At 36.7% G+C, this 13,919-nt stretch overlaps 1 protein-coding gene across 1 annotated transcript; it reads right to left on the bottom strand.

Moving 5' to 3' along the window:
• Positions 1-338: 338 nt before the first annotated feature.
• On the bottom strand, positions 339-1,971 carry LOC110762060 (uncharacterized). The gene is made up of 2 exons (XM_021964655.2): positions 1,714-1,971; positions 339-1,253 (listed from the first exon to the last, which is right to left on the bottom strand). The coding sequence occupies exon 2, from the start codon at positions 1,231-1,233 to the stop codon at positions 523-525; it is 711 nt and encodes a 236-aa protein (XP_021820347.2). The 5' UTR covers positions 1,234-1,253; positions 1,714-1,971; the 3' UTR covers positions 339-522.
• Positions 1,972-13,919: the final 11,948 nt, after the last annotated feature.

Here is a 13,919-nt window from a genome sequence, read left to right as displayed (position 1 = left end):
CACAGGAATTTCAAAAGGGAAAGATCTGTAAGTATAAAGTAAAGAGTAAATAAAAAAACTTTTTTTCATTGAAAGAGTGATTATCCAATTGATTTGGCAATAACGAAACGATTACTAGTAATCCAGGCTGCCCTCACTAAAGTGCATATCCATTGAAAAAGTGCCCTCACTAAACCTTCCCTTTGATTCTAAAATTCAAAACCAACTTACTACAACCATTAGATGCACGCTATGCGAACCCAAATGGAAGTCCTGCCCTGCAAATCTTGCTGCAAAAAGTTATTTGAAATCTGTTTGATGATGTGGTAATTTAACATAAGCTGCCTGCAGTTGATTACTTACGGAACAAGAACGAAACACTCAACTACAAAATGAAACAGGAAAAAACAAGTCTACCAAAATCCCACTTTTACTTTGGTGCCAATAGACCCTTTCTACATTAGTATATACTGCGATTCGCAATAAGTTTCCTGCTAGTTGAATTTCCATTACAGTACTTTGAATGGAGAATAAATATTCACTTCAATCCACATGAGGCATCGGGTAGCGGCACAAGGGACACAAGTGACTGGTTTCCAACCACTGAACAATGCAAGCTTCATGATAAACATGTGAGCAGGGCAAGGAAATAACTTCAACACCAGCTTCAAAGTTCTTCATACAAATAACACAGTTCTGCGTGATTTCAGAGCTATCTAGTCTCACTTTCAACAAACTGTCAATAGATGATTGAGTTGCAGGGATAGGCTTCACCTCATGTGTTTCCACGGATTCCCTTGTAACCCTTTCAATCACATCTTCTGGATTAATAACATTTCTGCTCATTCGCAAAGTCACCTCCTCTACTTCCACAACAATAGGAAGCATGCAGAGGGTTGATTCAACCGCATTAAGTACTTTTCCCACAATAGATGGCTGCTCATCTACTGGGACATGCATTCCGGAAAGAATTTCAGTCATGAGCATGGTACCACTTTCAGATAACAGCGTGCCACGAGGGACCTTAATGGTTTCTTGGGTTACAAGGGTTTTCAATTGCGGAATGATTTGTGGAACATCATCCTCCTCTTCGTCAAACCAAACAACTTCGTAGCACTTGTAGAGCATAAAATTGACTGGAAGCACACAGGCTGAAGGCTGGGACTGCTGCAGGTCCATGTTGTTGGGTTTGCCTATCTTCCACACATTGGTTTTCTGCGACGCATCGCTACGATAATGTACATGGGTTAACATGCTTGAACAAATACCGAAATCTGCAGAAGAACCAGCAATGGTCATCAATGGGGGTTGATGCTATTTGTGCAGAGCTCATAGCATGCTCAATTTCATTGCCACAACAAGAACAATGGGTACTGGTATAGCATAACACTTGGGATTCAAGAGGCATGGGCAACTCAAAAGAAAGCTACAAGCTTTACATTCTTCAAGAAACATCAGTAAAAACAAACCTTCTCTTTCCAATTTTAACACAATGAGGCCCAATTATTCAAATTTGGGGGCTTAAATTTGCTTCTAAGATAACCATATGTTATGTCATTACCCTAAATTAAAAGTAGTAACCTTTTAGCCAAGCACAATTGAAAACAGAGAGGCCTAGACCTCCTGGCATCAACTCTTATAATTAAAATCATAAACCCTAAATTAAAACCTTACCTAAAACCTAATAAAATAAAGAATTGAAAAGAAAAATGAGAAATAAAGAAGAGGAAATACCTGGGGATGAATAAGACAAGCCCGATCAGAAGAAAAAGGAAGAAGAAGACCGGCAGATTAGGCGGGGAAGAAAGCTGAGAAGAGGGAGAGGGTTTGCCGTATGGGGTGAGTTGGCCTGGTCATGAAAATGAATAGTAGAGCAAAAGATACAAATTTTTATTTTTATTTTTTCCTTTTTGGAAAAATGATACAGTTTCCCTTCTTCTTTTCAAACTCAATTTAATTGATCTCTTTAATTAATCCCTTGTCTCCACTAATCCAATACAGACACACGAGGTCTGTTATCTTAATTTTTTTTAAAATTTTAAAATTTTAAAATAAAAAAAAAAGTTTAAATCAAGACATGCAGCTATAAGCCTATAAGAATTCAAGACAAAAAAGAATGAGAAGAAGCGTGAAATTAGGAATAAAAACGATATTATTGACAATTTGACATGAAGCTAAGGGGGAGCTTCTATGTTGGGAAAAAAGCTTGGGCCATAAAGGCTTTCCCCAATTTCACCTATTAGTTGGGCCTATTAGTGGTTCCCTGGAAGCAACCCTCTGCTTTTGAATGTTCAAATTGGTGAACCGCCGTCCAAAACCCAAGAGTGAGTCCAAACTACAAAGTTGGGCATTGACCAAAGAAAACAAAGTCCAAAGTTAGAAAGACCTCTTTTCTTTTTTTGGGAGCAACCGACACCTCCGGTTGTCGAGGCAGTTTCTCAAACCCAATGCTGACGGTATGCCAAACCGACCGCAAAATAAATAAATAATTATTTAAATGAATATTTTTAATTATTCTATATTAAATAACAAGCTTTAGATTAATCTAACGACTAGGATTTATTATCTTGGATCAATCCTAGCCGTTAGATCTCAGTTCTCTCATCTTATATCTCTAGACTCCAACTCACGCACTTCTCTTCTCTCTCTTCTTCGATTTGAACCTCAGTCTCTGTCACCCTCGCTAGGGGTGAGCATTTGAACAGGTGAATTGAGCTAAATCGAGTAAAAAAAATTAGAATAAATTTGTGTTGACCAAAAATGTCAACCTAGGCTTAAAAATCAAACCGCTTTGGATCAGCTCCCGTCCCGATTCTTGTCTTGGAAAAACCAGTATAAACCAAACCATATCAGTTATGTTAAATTTACTTATTCATTTATATCCAAAATTATTAGTAAACCTAATTAAGATTCAAATAACATAGTAACTCCAGTTAATATTTAGATATTTTAGCCCAATTAATTCCCAAATGTCTTTATTCCAATTTACACCCAACTTTCCCCCTGTGTTATAAAAAAAAAAAAAAAAAAATTTATACCCAACTAAATATCCACTCTACTCCAAAAAAACTAAAATTCTATGTAGCGCTCTCTAGAGCATCCGAGGGGAGTGAGTATAGATCTTCCTAGACTCAAGGTACTACGCCAGAAGGATTGGATGCGGTGGCTGGACTGGCAGGTGCTAGTCGACACTATTGGTGTCTGGATTGTGAGAGGTTGCTGGTTCACAGACTCCCTTTGCGTTCGTATGGAAGCTATGGTGACGGAGTTTTCCTCACGTTTCGCCCTTATTGATGCTGAATAAGAAGAGGTTGTTATTGATTCAAGAATAGTTGCTGGAATCAAGTCAGCACGTTTTCTTCTCGTGGGAAAACTTTTGACTAATAAACTTGTTGGCGCTAAATCTGAACAGATAGAGATGAGTGCAACTTACAAGTGGGATGGACGATCGAGAGATCGATTGGATGTTGGATGCCGATTCTTCCTGTCCTTGGATGCCGATCCTGAATAGAAGATAAGCGAAGCTCGTGAGGTCTATGGAACCGGTGTGGAACCAGCCTAAGACCCTCCGATGCTCAAGTAAGATTGTTGTTTTGAGAGCTCTTGCTGTTGACCATATAAAAGTATAAAAGTCAAGCTGAAAAGTCTTACCCCTGTATTGCAGTGGAAGGGGCCTTTTTATAGGGGGCATTTAGTATGCTCTTAGTGCTCATTTTCGATGTGCGACTCGTGGGAGGGCCTTCTGAGGTTGACACGAGTCCTTAGATATTTTGGGCGGGTACTTCGAGGTTGATTCTCTACAATTGGTAAGGGATGCCGATTGTAGACGAGTTGGGCTCGTAATGGCTGTTCGCAGCTTTGAGACAATGCCATCGGTGGCCGATGCCGATTGTCCGAGGCCTTGGGTACTTGGGCGAGTTTATGAGATCCACGTGTCGTTGTACGAGTGGAGGGTCAGATATGGTACAAACAAAACTCTATAACAAGTAGGCTCTACATAGAACCCTTTATTCTATTTGGCAACCTAAGGCGAAGGTAACTATTGTGGATATTGGAGATCAAAAGATTTCTTGTGCTTTTAACTCCAAGGATGAACAAGATACGATTCTCCGAGAGGGTCCATGGCTCTTTAATGGATATCTCATGGCGTTGGCCAAAGCTGATGGCACCATTAACTCGAAACACATTCCACTTTTGAAGTAAGATTTCTAGGTACAAGTTAAAGGACTACCCCTCAGATATATGACCAGCACTATGAGGAAGATTATCGATGACGCGCTGAGTGGATACATGGTCACGGACCAGAGTAAAAAAATGGAAAAACTAGAGAGCTTTTGCGTATTCGGGTGACCTTGAATATCTCCAAACTCTTATGGTGTAGTCTTCTACTCTGGCTCACAGAGAACCCATTGAAATTGATGTGAGGTATAAGAAGCTACCTACTCCATGTTATCAGTGTGGGATCATTAGACATACTGAACTTTCGTGTCACATACCAGGTAATGAAGAACATGATGATTTGTCAATATCTTATGAATAATGGTTTCAATTAGATATGTATGGGCTTGAGTATCGCATACCGACAAGGAGACAGTTTGGTTTCCCTAGCTCCTTGGGTTGGTCTATGCGTGTGCCGGAAGAGGATGCCTCCTCCCCGGCAATGGCAGGGGATGACGACAGTATTGAGTTGAGCATGCCTAACCAGCTTGCCACTAATGCTTTACAAAATCTGGAAGGTTTTCAAACTGCACAAGCCTCAACATTGACTCAGCCTTTTCCTCGCCCTATTCCTAAAATTCCAGACCTAAATGAGCAAATTGACTTCTATGAGGAGGATTCTCTGGGCCTGCTGGTCCTTATTCTTGTTAGGGAAGATGCAACAAAGTTCCATACCTTTGGACGGTGATCATGTTCCTCATTCTCTCTTAGGGCCCGATGATTGTGGTATTTCCTTCAATTTATCATTAGGGAGTTAGACCAATAATCATGACTTTTGTGATGCCGAAATTCAGGGACGTAATTCCTCATTATTAAGCCGTATAAAGAGGAACCCATGCACTGTCACGGCCTTAGGCTCTCCAACCAACCAGCCCATGATTCTACATATTCCTCATCATCTAGACCCAAGGACCCAAAATCCCTACACTTAGCATTTTACTAAGGGAGCCCAAAATCTGTCACTGTGCTCTAACCCATTCAAACAAGAGTCAAAATTAATTGGCTGCTAGTGCATTTGTCATAGGCTATACCTACAATTATGTCCATGGAGGATCTTGGTTTGATGGGCAATTGCAGTTTGAGGACTGCACTAGTTCACGCTTGAAATTTAAGAAGTTTGACTTACATGAAAGCAGGATAGCTAAAGCCACCTTAATGCTGAATGAAATCCAATGGGTAACTAAGGTTCAGTCTATAACCAAATGTGAAGTAAAAAGATATTATACTTGTGTGCTATGAGTACTGAGAAAATCTCACAACTTGGTTTTAGAAGAGTATAGTAGCCCTACTCTATTTGGAAGTCATGATATGATGATCTAGTCCACACTTGGTGGGCTGAATCTATAAGGTGAGTTTGATTCATTCAGTGTTTTGTTTTTACTCTTTAAGTTTGATTTTTTATACTAGTTATTTTGTTTCAAAGATTTTTTTACTGAAAAATATTTTTACCGAAAAAGATTTCTTCTGACAGAAGAATTACTTATTTACTTTTTTGTTTATATTAGGTCTATGTTGCTCACAATTCAAAACATTCACTCTCATGGACTTTTCCATAGAAGGCTATCAATGGGTGCAACTTATGGAGTTAGTCATTCTGGTCAACTCAAGATTCTCGGAGTTGCAAATTTTCTCGAGGGGTTAGATTCAAATGCAATATTGAGGCAAAAATTGATTGACCATACCGGATTCAGGGATTGGCTGAGGAATTTGTTATTGGCTCAACTACACCATATTTCTGCAATAGATGAGCTTCGCTTCTTGGATTTTTTTGATATGCATGGAAAAGTTCAACTTTAACTCAACTACAATCAATTGGTGAAGAAATTAACCCATCATCCTTTCCTCCTTAGCCTAAACTCGAGAGTTGGGTACTGCTTTGAGGTTCACCAAGCTTATGAAAATGACTCTTCGGAAAATAATGTCTTCGAACAATTTATATCCCTACAGTCCTCTCAACAAATTCAGAGGTGGAAATGGCAATTCAAACATTTTAAGGGTTGGCATAGTCGTATCAAGTGTCATCTAATATTCAAGGAAGTGGATGAGAATTCGTGTGGTTGTTATGTTTGGAAAGTGGCTGTCTTCCTTCGCTTCCTACGCAATTTGAAGGTGCATTACATCACTGATACAGAAGTTTTCGACGTTGACAGATATGTGCGTAGAACTTTAGGCCCGAGGTTTTTGAGCTATCTGCATGAACACCACATGAAGAAGAGTGATAGGTGATTGATAGATATTGAGAGAGTTAAATATAATTTCAGAGATACTGCCTAAAGTCAAAATTTTCTAGTGGCTGGTGTGTTCAAATATTCGCCCTACAAGATTTAGCATTTCCAAGAAATGCATCCTGATTGAAATCACATGTGCCTACTGTGGCAACTCACAAGAATCGATGGTGCATATATATTCTATGTGATTGCCCATTTGTTGTATCTGTTTGGAGTTGCTCCATACTGGCCGGTCGACGGTCTACTTCTTCCAGCGAATCGACAAAGGATTGGGTTTATACTTACCGTGATCTCTTCTCCGCACCGAACTTTGCTGTTTTCTTTATGCTTAGATGGACCCTGTGGGAGGCTTGGAATGCACTAGTTTGGGAGAACAAACTTTCTTGACCGTACGAGGTATGCAAAAATGCCATGTCTCGCCTCAAGGAATTCTTGAAATCATATGCTCGAGCTTCCAAGGTTGTTACACGAACAAACCAGGTGATACACTGAGAGAAACCTCATATGGGCTAGCTTAAAGTTAACATTGATGGTGTCTGGCATCCCGAGAGCTCGATCGGTGGTATTAGGGCTGTGGTGTGTGATTTTGGTGGTTATTTTGTGGTAGGGTGTGTTATGTCGGCTCACAATGTTTTCTCTGCGACTCTTATTAAAGCTCTTGCTGCCCGAATGGGTGTTTCACCAGCGGTTAATAGGGGTTTTATGAATGTTTCTTTTGAGAGTGATGTTCTTCAGATTGTGTTGGTACTTCGAAGTCAATCCATGGACGGTCTTTCCTAGGATCGATTATGGAAAATAACAAGACCTTGTTGACTCAAATCACTGGAGAAGGTTTTACCCATATCTGTCGAAATGCCAACGGTGTGGCTCATCGTGTTGCAAAGTTTGCAACTCACATTGGTAACTTTGTTAGTTGGTTTGAGAAACCACCGGATTTTATTGTTGATCTCCTGTTTCAGGATTGTAACTTATAGTTTTGACAGACATGACCTTAGGGGGATCGAGGAGAGGGAGGGAGGGGACTCTATCGGAGGCAAGGTTCCTTTTCTCGCTTACGGTTGAGAAGGTAGGCTACTTCGGTAGATCGACAACCACTACGCTTCGTTTGGTGTAGAGTACTCGCCTAATCCTTTAAGACATAATCTGGTTTTTGTACTTGTTACTCCTTTTCCTCATTAATAAATTATTATCACCTCTACATCAAAATATTTTCTCTACCCCAACTTCTCTTTCTTTTCGATGAACCATATTCGTTCTTGTTGTGCTTCTGTCTTTTTATCTTTTCAGTAAACCATATCCATTCTTGTTTCCCAATTCGGTGGCTATCCGTTTTGGTTGACACCGACCGCTTTGTCATTTTGACCGATTCATGGTTAACCGAACCTTGTCCAACCAACATTGGTCCCAAATATGGTAATACCCCTTGTTGGCGGTCAGTTTCCATTTGCCTGAAAAAAAAATCTCAATTCCTGAACTGAGTCCACCCTAGTGTACCTAGTGTTCCATCACTATTTCTAATTCCCTCTTCAATTTTCTTCTTTGGTTTTTTGTTTCCTTTTCGGTTAGTAAATAAGGTTTGTAGTGGTGGCTTGGTTTGAGCCATTGTCAAATGTGATCCCATCACTTCTTTAATTGTTGATTCCTTAATCCAATATTTCTCCCAATATCCTCCCCTAAAGTTTATCTAAAATTTTAGTTCTACCATGCATTTGAAGGACTTTATTGCATAGTAGGACTCTATTGCAATCTGACCATATTCGGACTCTTATTTTCTATTATGCAAAGTTACATAGTTGGAGATTGAGTTTTCCTCAAATATGCCTCATGCCCTACATTTTTTCTTGGCTAGACTGTTTGAAGAATGTAAAGTCCACATCAAAAACTTGGCAAAAATAAAATATGAAATATGACATATAATGAATGATTCTATTACTTATAACATTGAGGCTTTTGTATTAAAGCACACACCTATCAAATTATGCAGGTAATTGATTAAGAACTACACAAATTTTGTAAGTTTAAAAAACAAATTACAAATATGATTTCCCCCACAAGAATAGGCTAATTTTGTGCCAGTCAAACCGTAGATACTTGACATGTCCTCCTTTCTTCAATCTCATCACAAAATTTATTGATTTTAGTTGTATCACAAAGACAACAAATTATGAAAGGATCAACTACATGAGTAATTTTTTGGAGATAAAAGACACCAACTAGTATTGGCAAATTTTATTACAAATTGATGTGATACATGACATAACAATCCATATCATTTGTCACATCAGATGTTATATAAGTTACTCAATTCTGCATCATATATCATTTCTAGAGCTAGAGTCACTTGCAACACGATCTAACCTATGTATATAGTCTAAAATATCGATAATATCGACGAAATATCAAGAATATTATCGTTTTTTCGAGTCACGGATATTTCGGAATATATCCATACACATATCGTATAAATATTGATAATATTGGAAAATATCGATATCAATGTCGATAATTTCGCTCACACTTTAGCAATATTTTGTCAAAATATCGGTATAATATCAAAGTAATGGAAAAATAAATAAATAAACACAAAGCACACACGCAAAGGGAATTCAAACCCTTGCCATTTCACTCCTCCAATGCCTTAACCACTATGTTGCTTATGTTTTTGTGATAATATGCTAAAATATGTATATTTATATTGTTTTGTTTTTGCAAGAATCAGATTTTCACATGAGAATGCGAGTCTTTGACATTTCCTTTTGGGATGAAATCAAGCGTCTTATGGAAAGAATCCGAGACCCAATCTTCAAATGATTTTGCTTATGGACAACGTCAACAATCTCAGATCCATATAGGTGACATATTAACAATTACATGCAAAACTATTTTGGGGATTTATCATTTGATGACTACTCTTCACAATACACTTACTCTACACATAGAGATGATGAAGATAGTGAAAATTTGGAACCTCGTAGGAACTCTATGTGATACTAAGTCACTCATGTATCTTACCATGCAATGTATAAAGTGTAAAATATTGTAGTAAATCATTATATATAAATTATTATGGTGTGTTTAATATTCTTTCATTAATTACTACATATTTTCTACACTCACAGTCTTTGTTAGCTTGCTATATAATTAACTTAAATCAGTTAAACCCATCATGCAATACATTTCCTTCCAATTTTTTGTGATAAACTAATATAACTAAATAAACATCCTCCAAAGTTTCAATAAAATTTTTCAAGTTTTTCTTACAATTTTCATGGTTTTTATTCAGTTTTTATCAATATCGATAATATCCCGATATTTCTATTGAAATTTCCGTGTTTTTGGACTACCTATATTTCCGATACCAACGATATTTTAGACCTTGCCTATAAGAAACACCTGCATGAAACGGTGATAGCACCCCGGTCAATAACGTTATATACGTGATAACTTCTCCACGTGATATGACGTTATTGATCGAAAATAGCAAAATAATATTATCCCCATTGCAACCAAGTTTTTCTCTTTTCCCATGGCTGCTACCATACTGTACAGTGTACACAATCAAAACAATCCTTAATTAATTAGTTATTAATACGTAGTCAGCTTTTCAGTTTTTATCAAATTAACAACACACAGTGTTCATATGGTCCTTTGCTCATATCTACCTTTCATCTTATCATTTATTTTTCTGTATTTTAACATATCCCATTTTCATCATGCACTATACTGAAAATGGATGCTCCAAATATAAGACAAAGAGTGACCCTCTTTCTCTCCTGCCCAGCCATTTCTTTTACTTGCTCAAACATGGCAAACATATTATTATCAAAATTCAGACCCATAAGGGTCAAAGGTTATGTGGAGAAAAATTAATTAACGGTGGGGAAAGTTCCACTATCACACAAACTCACGCACCATCCAGATAAGTGCATGCAAAAAGCAAAGCCTTAATTACACCTTTTTTTGTTGTTTACCAACCCAATACTGGCGTCAGATTCATCTCAAAGATGCCTTCTATTTGCAGAAAGAGAAAAAGAAAGAGAAAAAAATGTATATATGCTCAAAAGGATGTTAACAACTACTGATCCTCCCTATTATCTGGAGATTTAGCACGCACGTTAAAAATACTTCCAACCCCTTGAAGTGATGGACTTTTTGCACGATCATCACCTATTCATTTTAAAACACAAATTATAATTTGAAATTAATGCACTTAGATTTGTGGAAGTGATTCCCTATTGCCGTGATCTAGAATTTTTCTCAAATTTGTCGTGCTATATCTGCTGTCTACATAAGAGTTTGAGGATGCAATAAAAAAAATTCCCAAAATAATTCGAATTATACTTTTGTTGGTTAGGAGATACGGTTTTTGCCGACAAGTTTCTGCTGTTGGGTAATGAAGAAATTTCTAGTATTGAAGTGCATGGTTGTGATGTGAAGAAAATGCTAGAATATTATGTGTTTGCACCAACTTTTCCACGATTAGGTTAGATGGCGACTAGCACTTTCTCTTTGTCTTGCAATATTTTCCTTCCATTAAGTATTTCAAATTCGAATCTCTTATGTTAATAATCATAAAAAAGAGTGACGGTTTTCATTTGATTCTTGGTATTTCAAATTCGAATCTTTCTTCTATTTATAATCATAAAAAAGAGTGACGGTTTTCATTTGATTCTTATACCAAAGATGGATTTGTGTTCTCGATTGAACTAACACCTTATAAAACCCAAGTATATAGAAGAAGCTTGAAGGAAACTTGAAAATCGATATTAAGAGACGATACTCTCTTTAACAAATAGGGTTCCATGGGAGATAATGATGCATATATCACATGTCTTCCCCTCATTCCAATTCTCAGTTCCTTCTAGATATCTTGTTCTTGGCAAGCCCTCCTTTTCTCCATGGCTAGAATAATATCATGACAAGCTTATTGTCTCATGCGGTGATGATTGAGCATATCAAGATGTTGACTTGGTTGCCCTATCAAGACATAAATTTAACTGTGGGGATAACCCATGAGGTCACAAACTTACATGCCTTTATATCTCATCCCAAAAATTCCTTTAAAATAAGATGATCATGAATTGAGTGCGTGGACAGCATTGCACTTGTGAGCATATATATACACAAACACAAGTTAATATGATCATGGATGATGCTTATCAGCTTATCTCCATTTCTTAAAGGTGTCTCCATTTTATGGGATAGACGTTGCATTTCTACCCTAACTTATTCTAGAGGTGGTAGACATGACATATCATGAAACGAAGGGCTTAATTCTTTCTAAGAGACAAGATAGATAGCCTTCTTTGTACTATAGCTAGCCTGAAATCATTACATCATGAAATGGCTTCATTTTGTCAATAATATAGACGAAATATCGAGAATATTATCATTTTTTCGAGTCATGGATATTTCGGAATGTATTCATACACATATCGTATAAATATCGACAATATCGACAATAATATCGGAAAATATCGATGTCGATAATTTCACTCACACTTCATCAATATTTTGTCAAAATATTGCTATAATATCGAAAATATCGAAAATATCGATGTAATGGAAAAAATGAAGAAAAAAAAAAACACAAAGCACACACGCAAAGGGGATTCAAACCCCTGCCGTTTCACTCCTCCAACGCCTTAACTACCATGTTGCTTATGTTTTTGTGATAATATGCTAAAATATGTATACTTTTCTAGTTTTGTTTTGAACTATTTTTGCAAAAATTAGATTTTCACATGAGAATGAGAGTCTTTGACCTTTCCCTTTTGGGATGGAATTGAGCGGCTCATGGAAAGAATCCGAGACCCAATCTTCAAATGATTTTGCTTATGAACAACGTCAACCAATCTCGGATCCATATGGGTGGCATGTTAACAATTACATGCAAAACTATTTTGGAGATTTATCATTTGATAACTACTCTTCACAATACACTTACTCTACACATAGAGATGATGAATATAGTGAAAATGTTGAACCTCATAGGAACTCTATGTGGTACTAAGTCACTCATGTATCTTACCATGCAATGTATAAAGTGTAAAATATTGTAGTAATTCATTATATATAAATGATTATGGTGTGTTTAAACTTCTTTCATAAATTACTACATATTTTCTACACTCACAGTGTTTGCCAGCTCGCTATATAATCAACTTAAATCAGTTAAATCCATCATGCAATGCATTTCTTTCCAATTTTTTGTGATAAACTAATAGATAATTGACTAAATAAACATCCTGCAAAGTTTCAATAAAAATTTCCAAGTATTTCTTACAATTTCCGTGGTTTTTATTCAATTTTTATCGATATCGATAATATCCCAATATTTTCATCGAAATTTCTGTGTTTTTGGACTACCGATATTTTCAATACCATTATATTTTAGACCTTGATTGGGACAATTGCTGATTATCCCACATTCCCACTACTACTAGAATCTAATGCTTGATTGAATGGACCCAAATTCTACAATTATTTAATTAATTAATTAAGCTCAGGTATATATGATTCCTTAAAATCTACTTGGCATGCTAAATCTATATATATTCTAAATGCAATATATATAATATGACTAAAGGACACAACAACAGACACACACCCTCAACCAGAAGAAAGGAAGGCAAAGCAAAGTGGAAGTGATCAATTGATATAATTCCAGCATTTTCTTAATGATTCTAATCTTTGATTTGCAATCACTCTTTTCCCTTTGACTAATCATCTCCAGTAGAAGAAGAAAGGTAGAAAAAAAAGATTTCCCCCTTTAGATTCCCAAAAGAAATAAAACCCACTGAAATGTTCATCTGTACAATATGTATTTTTGGGTAATAAAGAGGCTAATTGTCATTAAGAAATGACAATTTGCTTCCTAAAAGTAGTAATGACAAGCCACTTAGGGTAAGCTTGTTAATGATGGTAAAGTTGGCACCATCCCCAGCTATGGGACCGTTATTCCATTCAGATCCATACAATTCTTTCTCTCCCTCCCCCACCACTACTGCAAACAGCAATAGAAAGAACAAGAATTTGTCCTATAATATATTTTACCTTGCTGGACCAAAACGGAAGAAATTTTGCAGCCCTCATCATCATTAGGTTAATCCGTACCGTTTGATTACAAAAAGCAAAACCATAGACAATATTATCATCTTACATTCTTTAAATTATCATGCTAGTTATTATAATCTTAGAGAGAGAGAGAGAGAGAGAGAGAGAGAGAGAGAGAGAGAATACTGGATATCAATGATGTATAATTTGGCTATTTGACTTGGGTCGACTCATTTACACTATCATGCTAGTTATTATAATCTTAGAGAGAGAGAGAGAGAGAGAGAGAGAGAGAGAGAGAGAGAATACTGGATATCAATGATGTATAATTTGGCTATTTGACTTGGGTCGACTCATTTACACAACTAATAGATTTCATGTTCTTACTGAAAGTTTAATGCACTGCACTAACATATGATATGTTAATCTAATCTCTAT

The sequence above is a fragment of the Prunus avium genome, chromosome 6 (genome assembly GCF_965620075.1).
Source record: "Prunus avium chromosome 6, drPruAviu1.hap1.1, whole genome shotgun sequence".
Lineage (NCBI taxonomy): Eukaryota > Viridiplantae > Streptophyta > Magnoliopsida > Rosales > Rosaceae > Prunus > Prunus avium.
Note: the sequence above shows the minus strand (reverse complement) of the source record. Positions and strands in the feature narration are given on the sequence as shown.

Excerpts from the sequence above, each read along its gene's own strand:
- LOC110762060 (XM_021964655.2), bottom strand. The coding sequence starts at position 1,233 with ATGTTAACCCATGTACATTATCGTAGCGATGCGTCGCAGAAAACCAAT.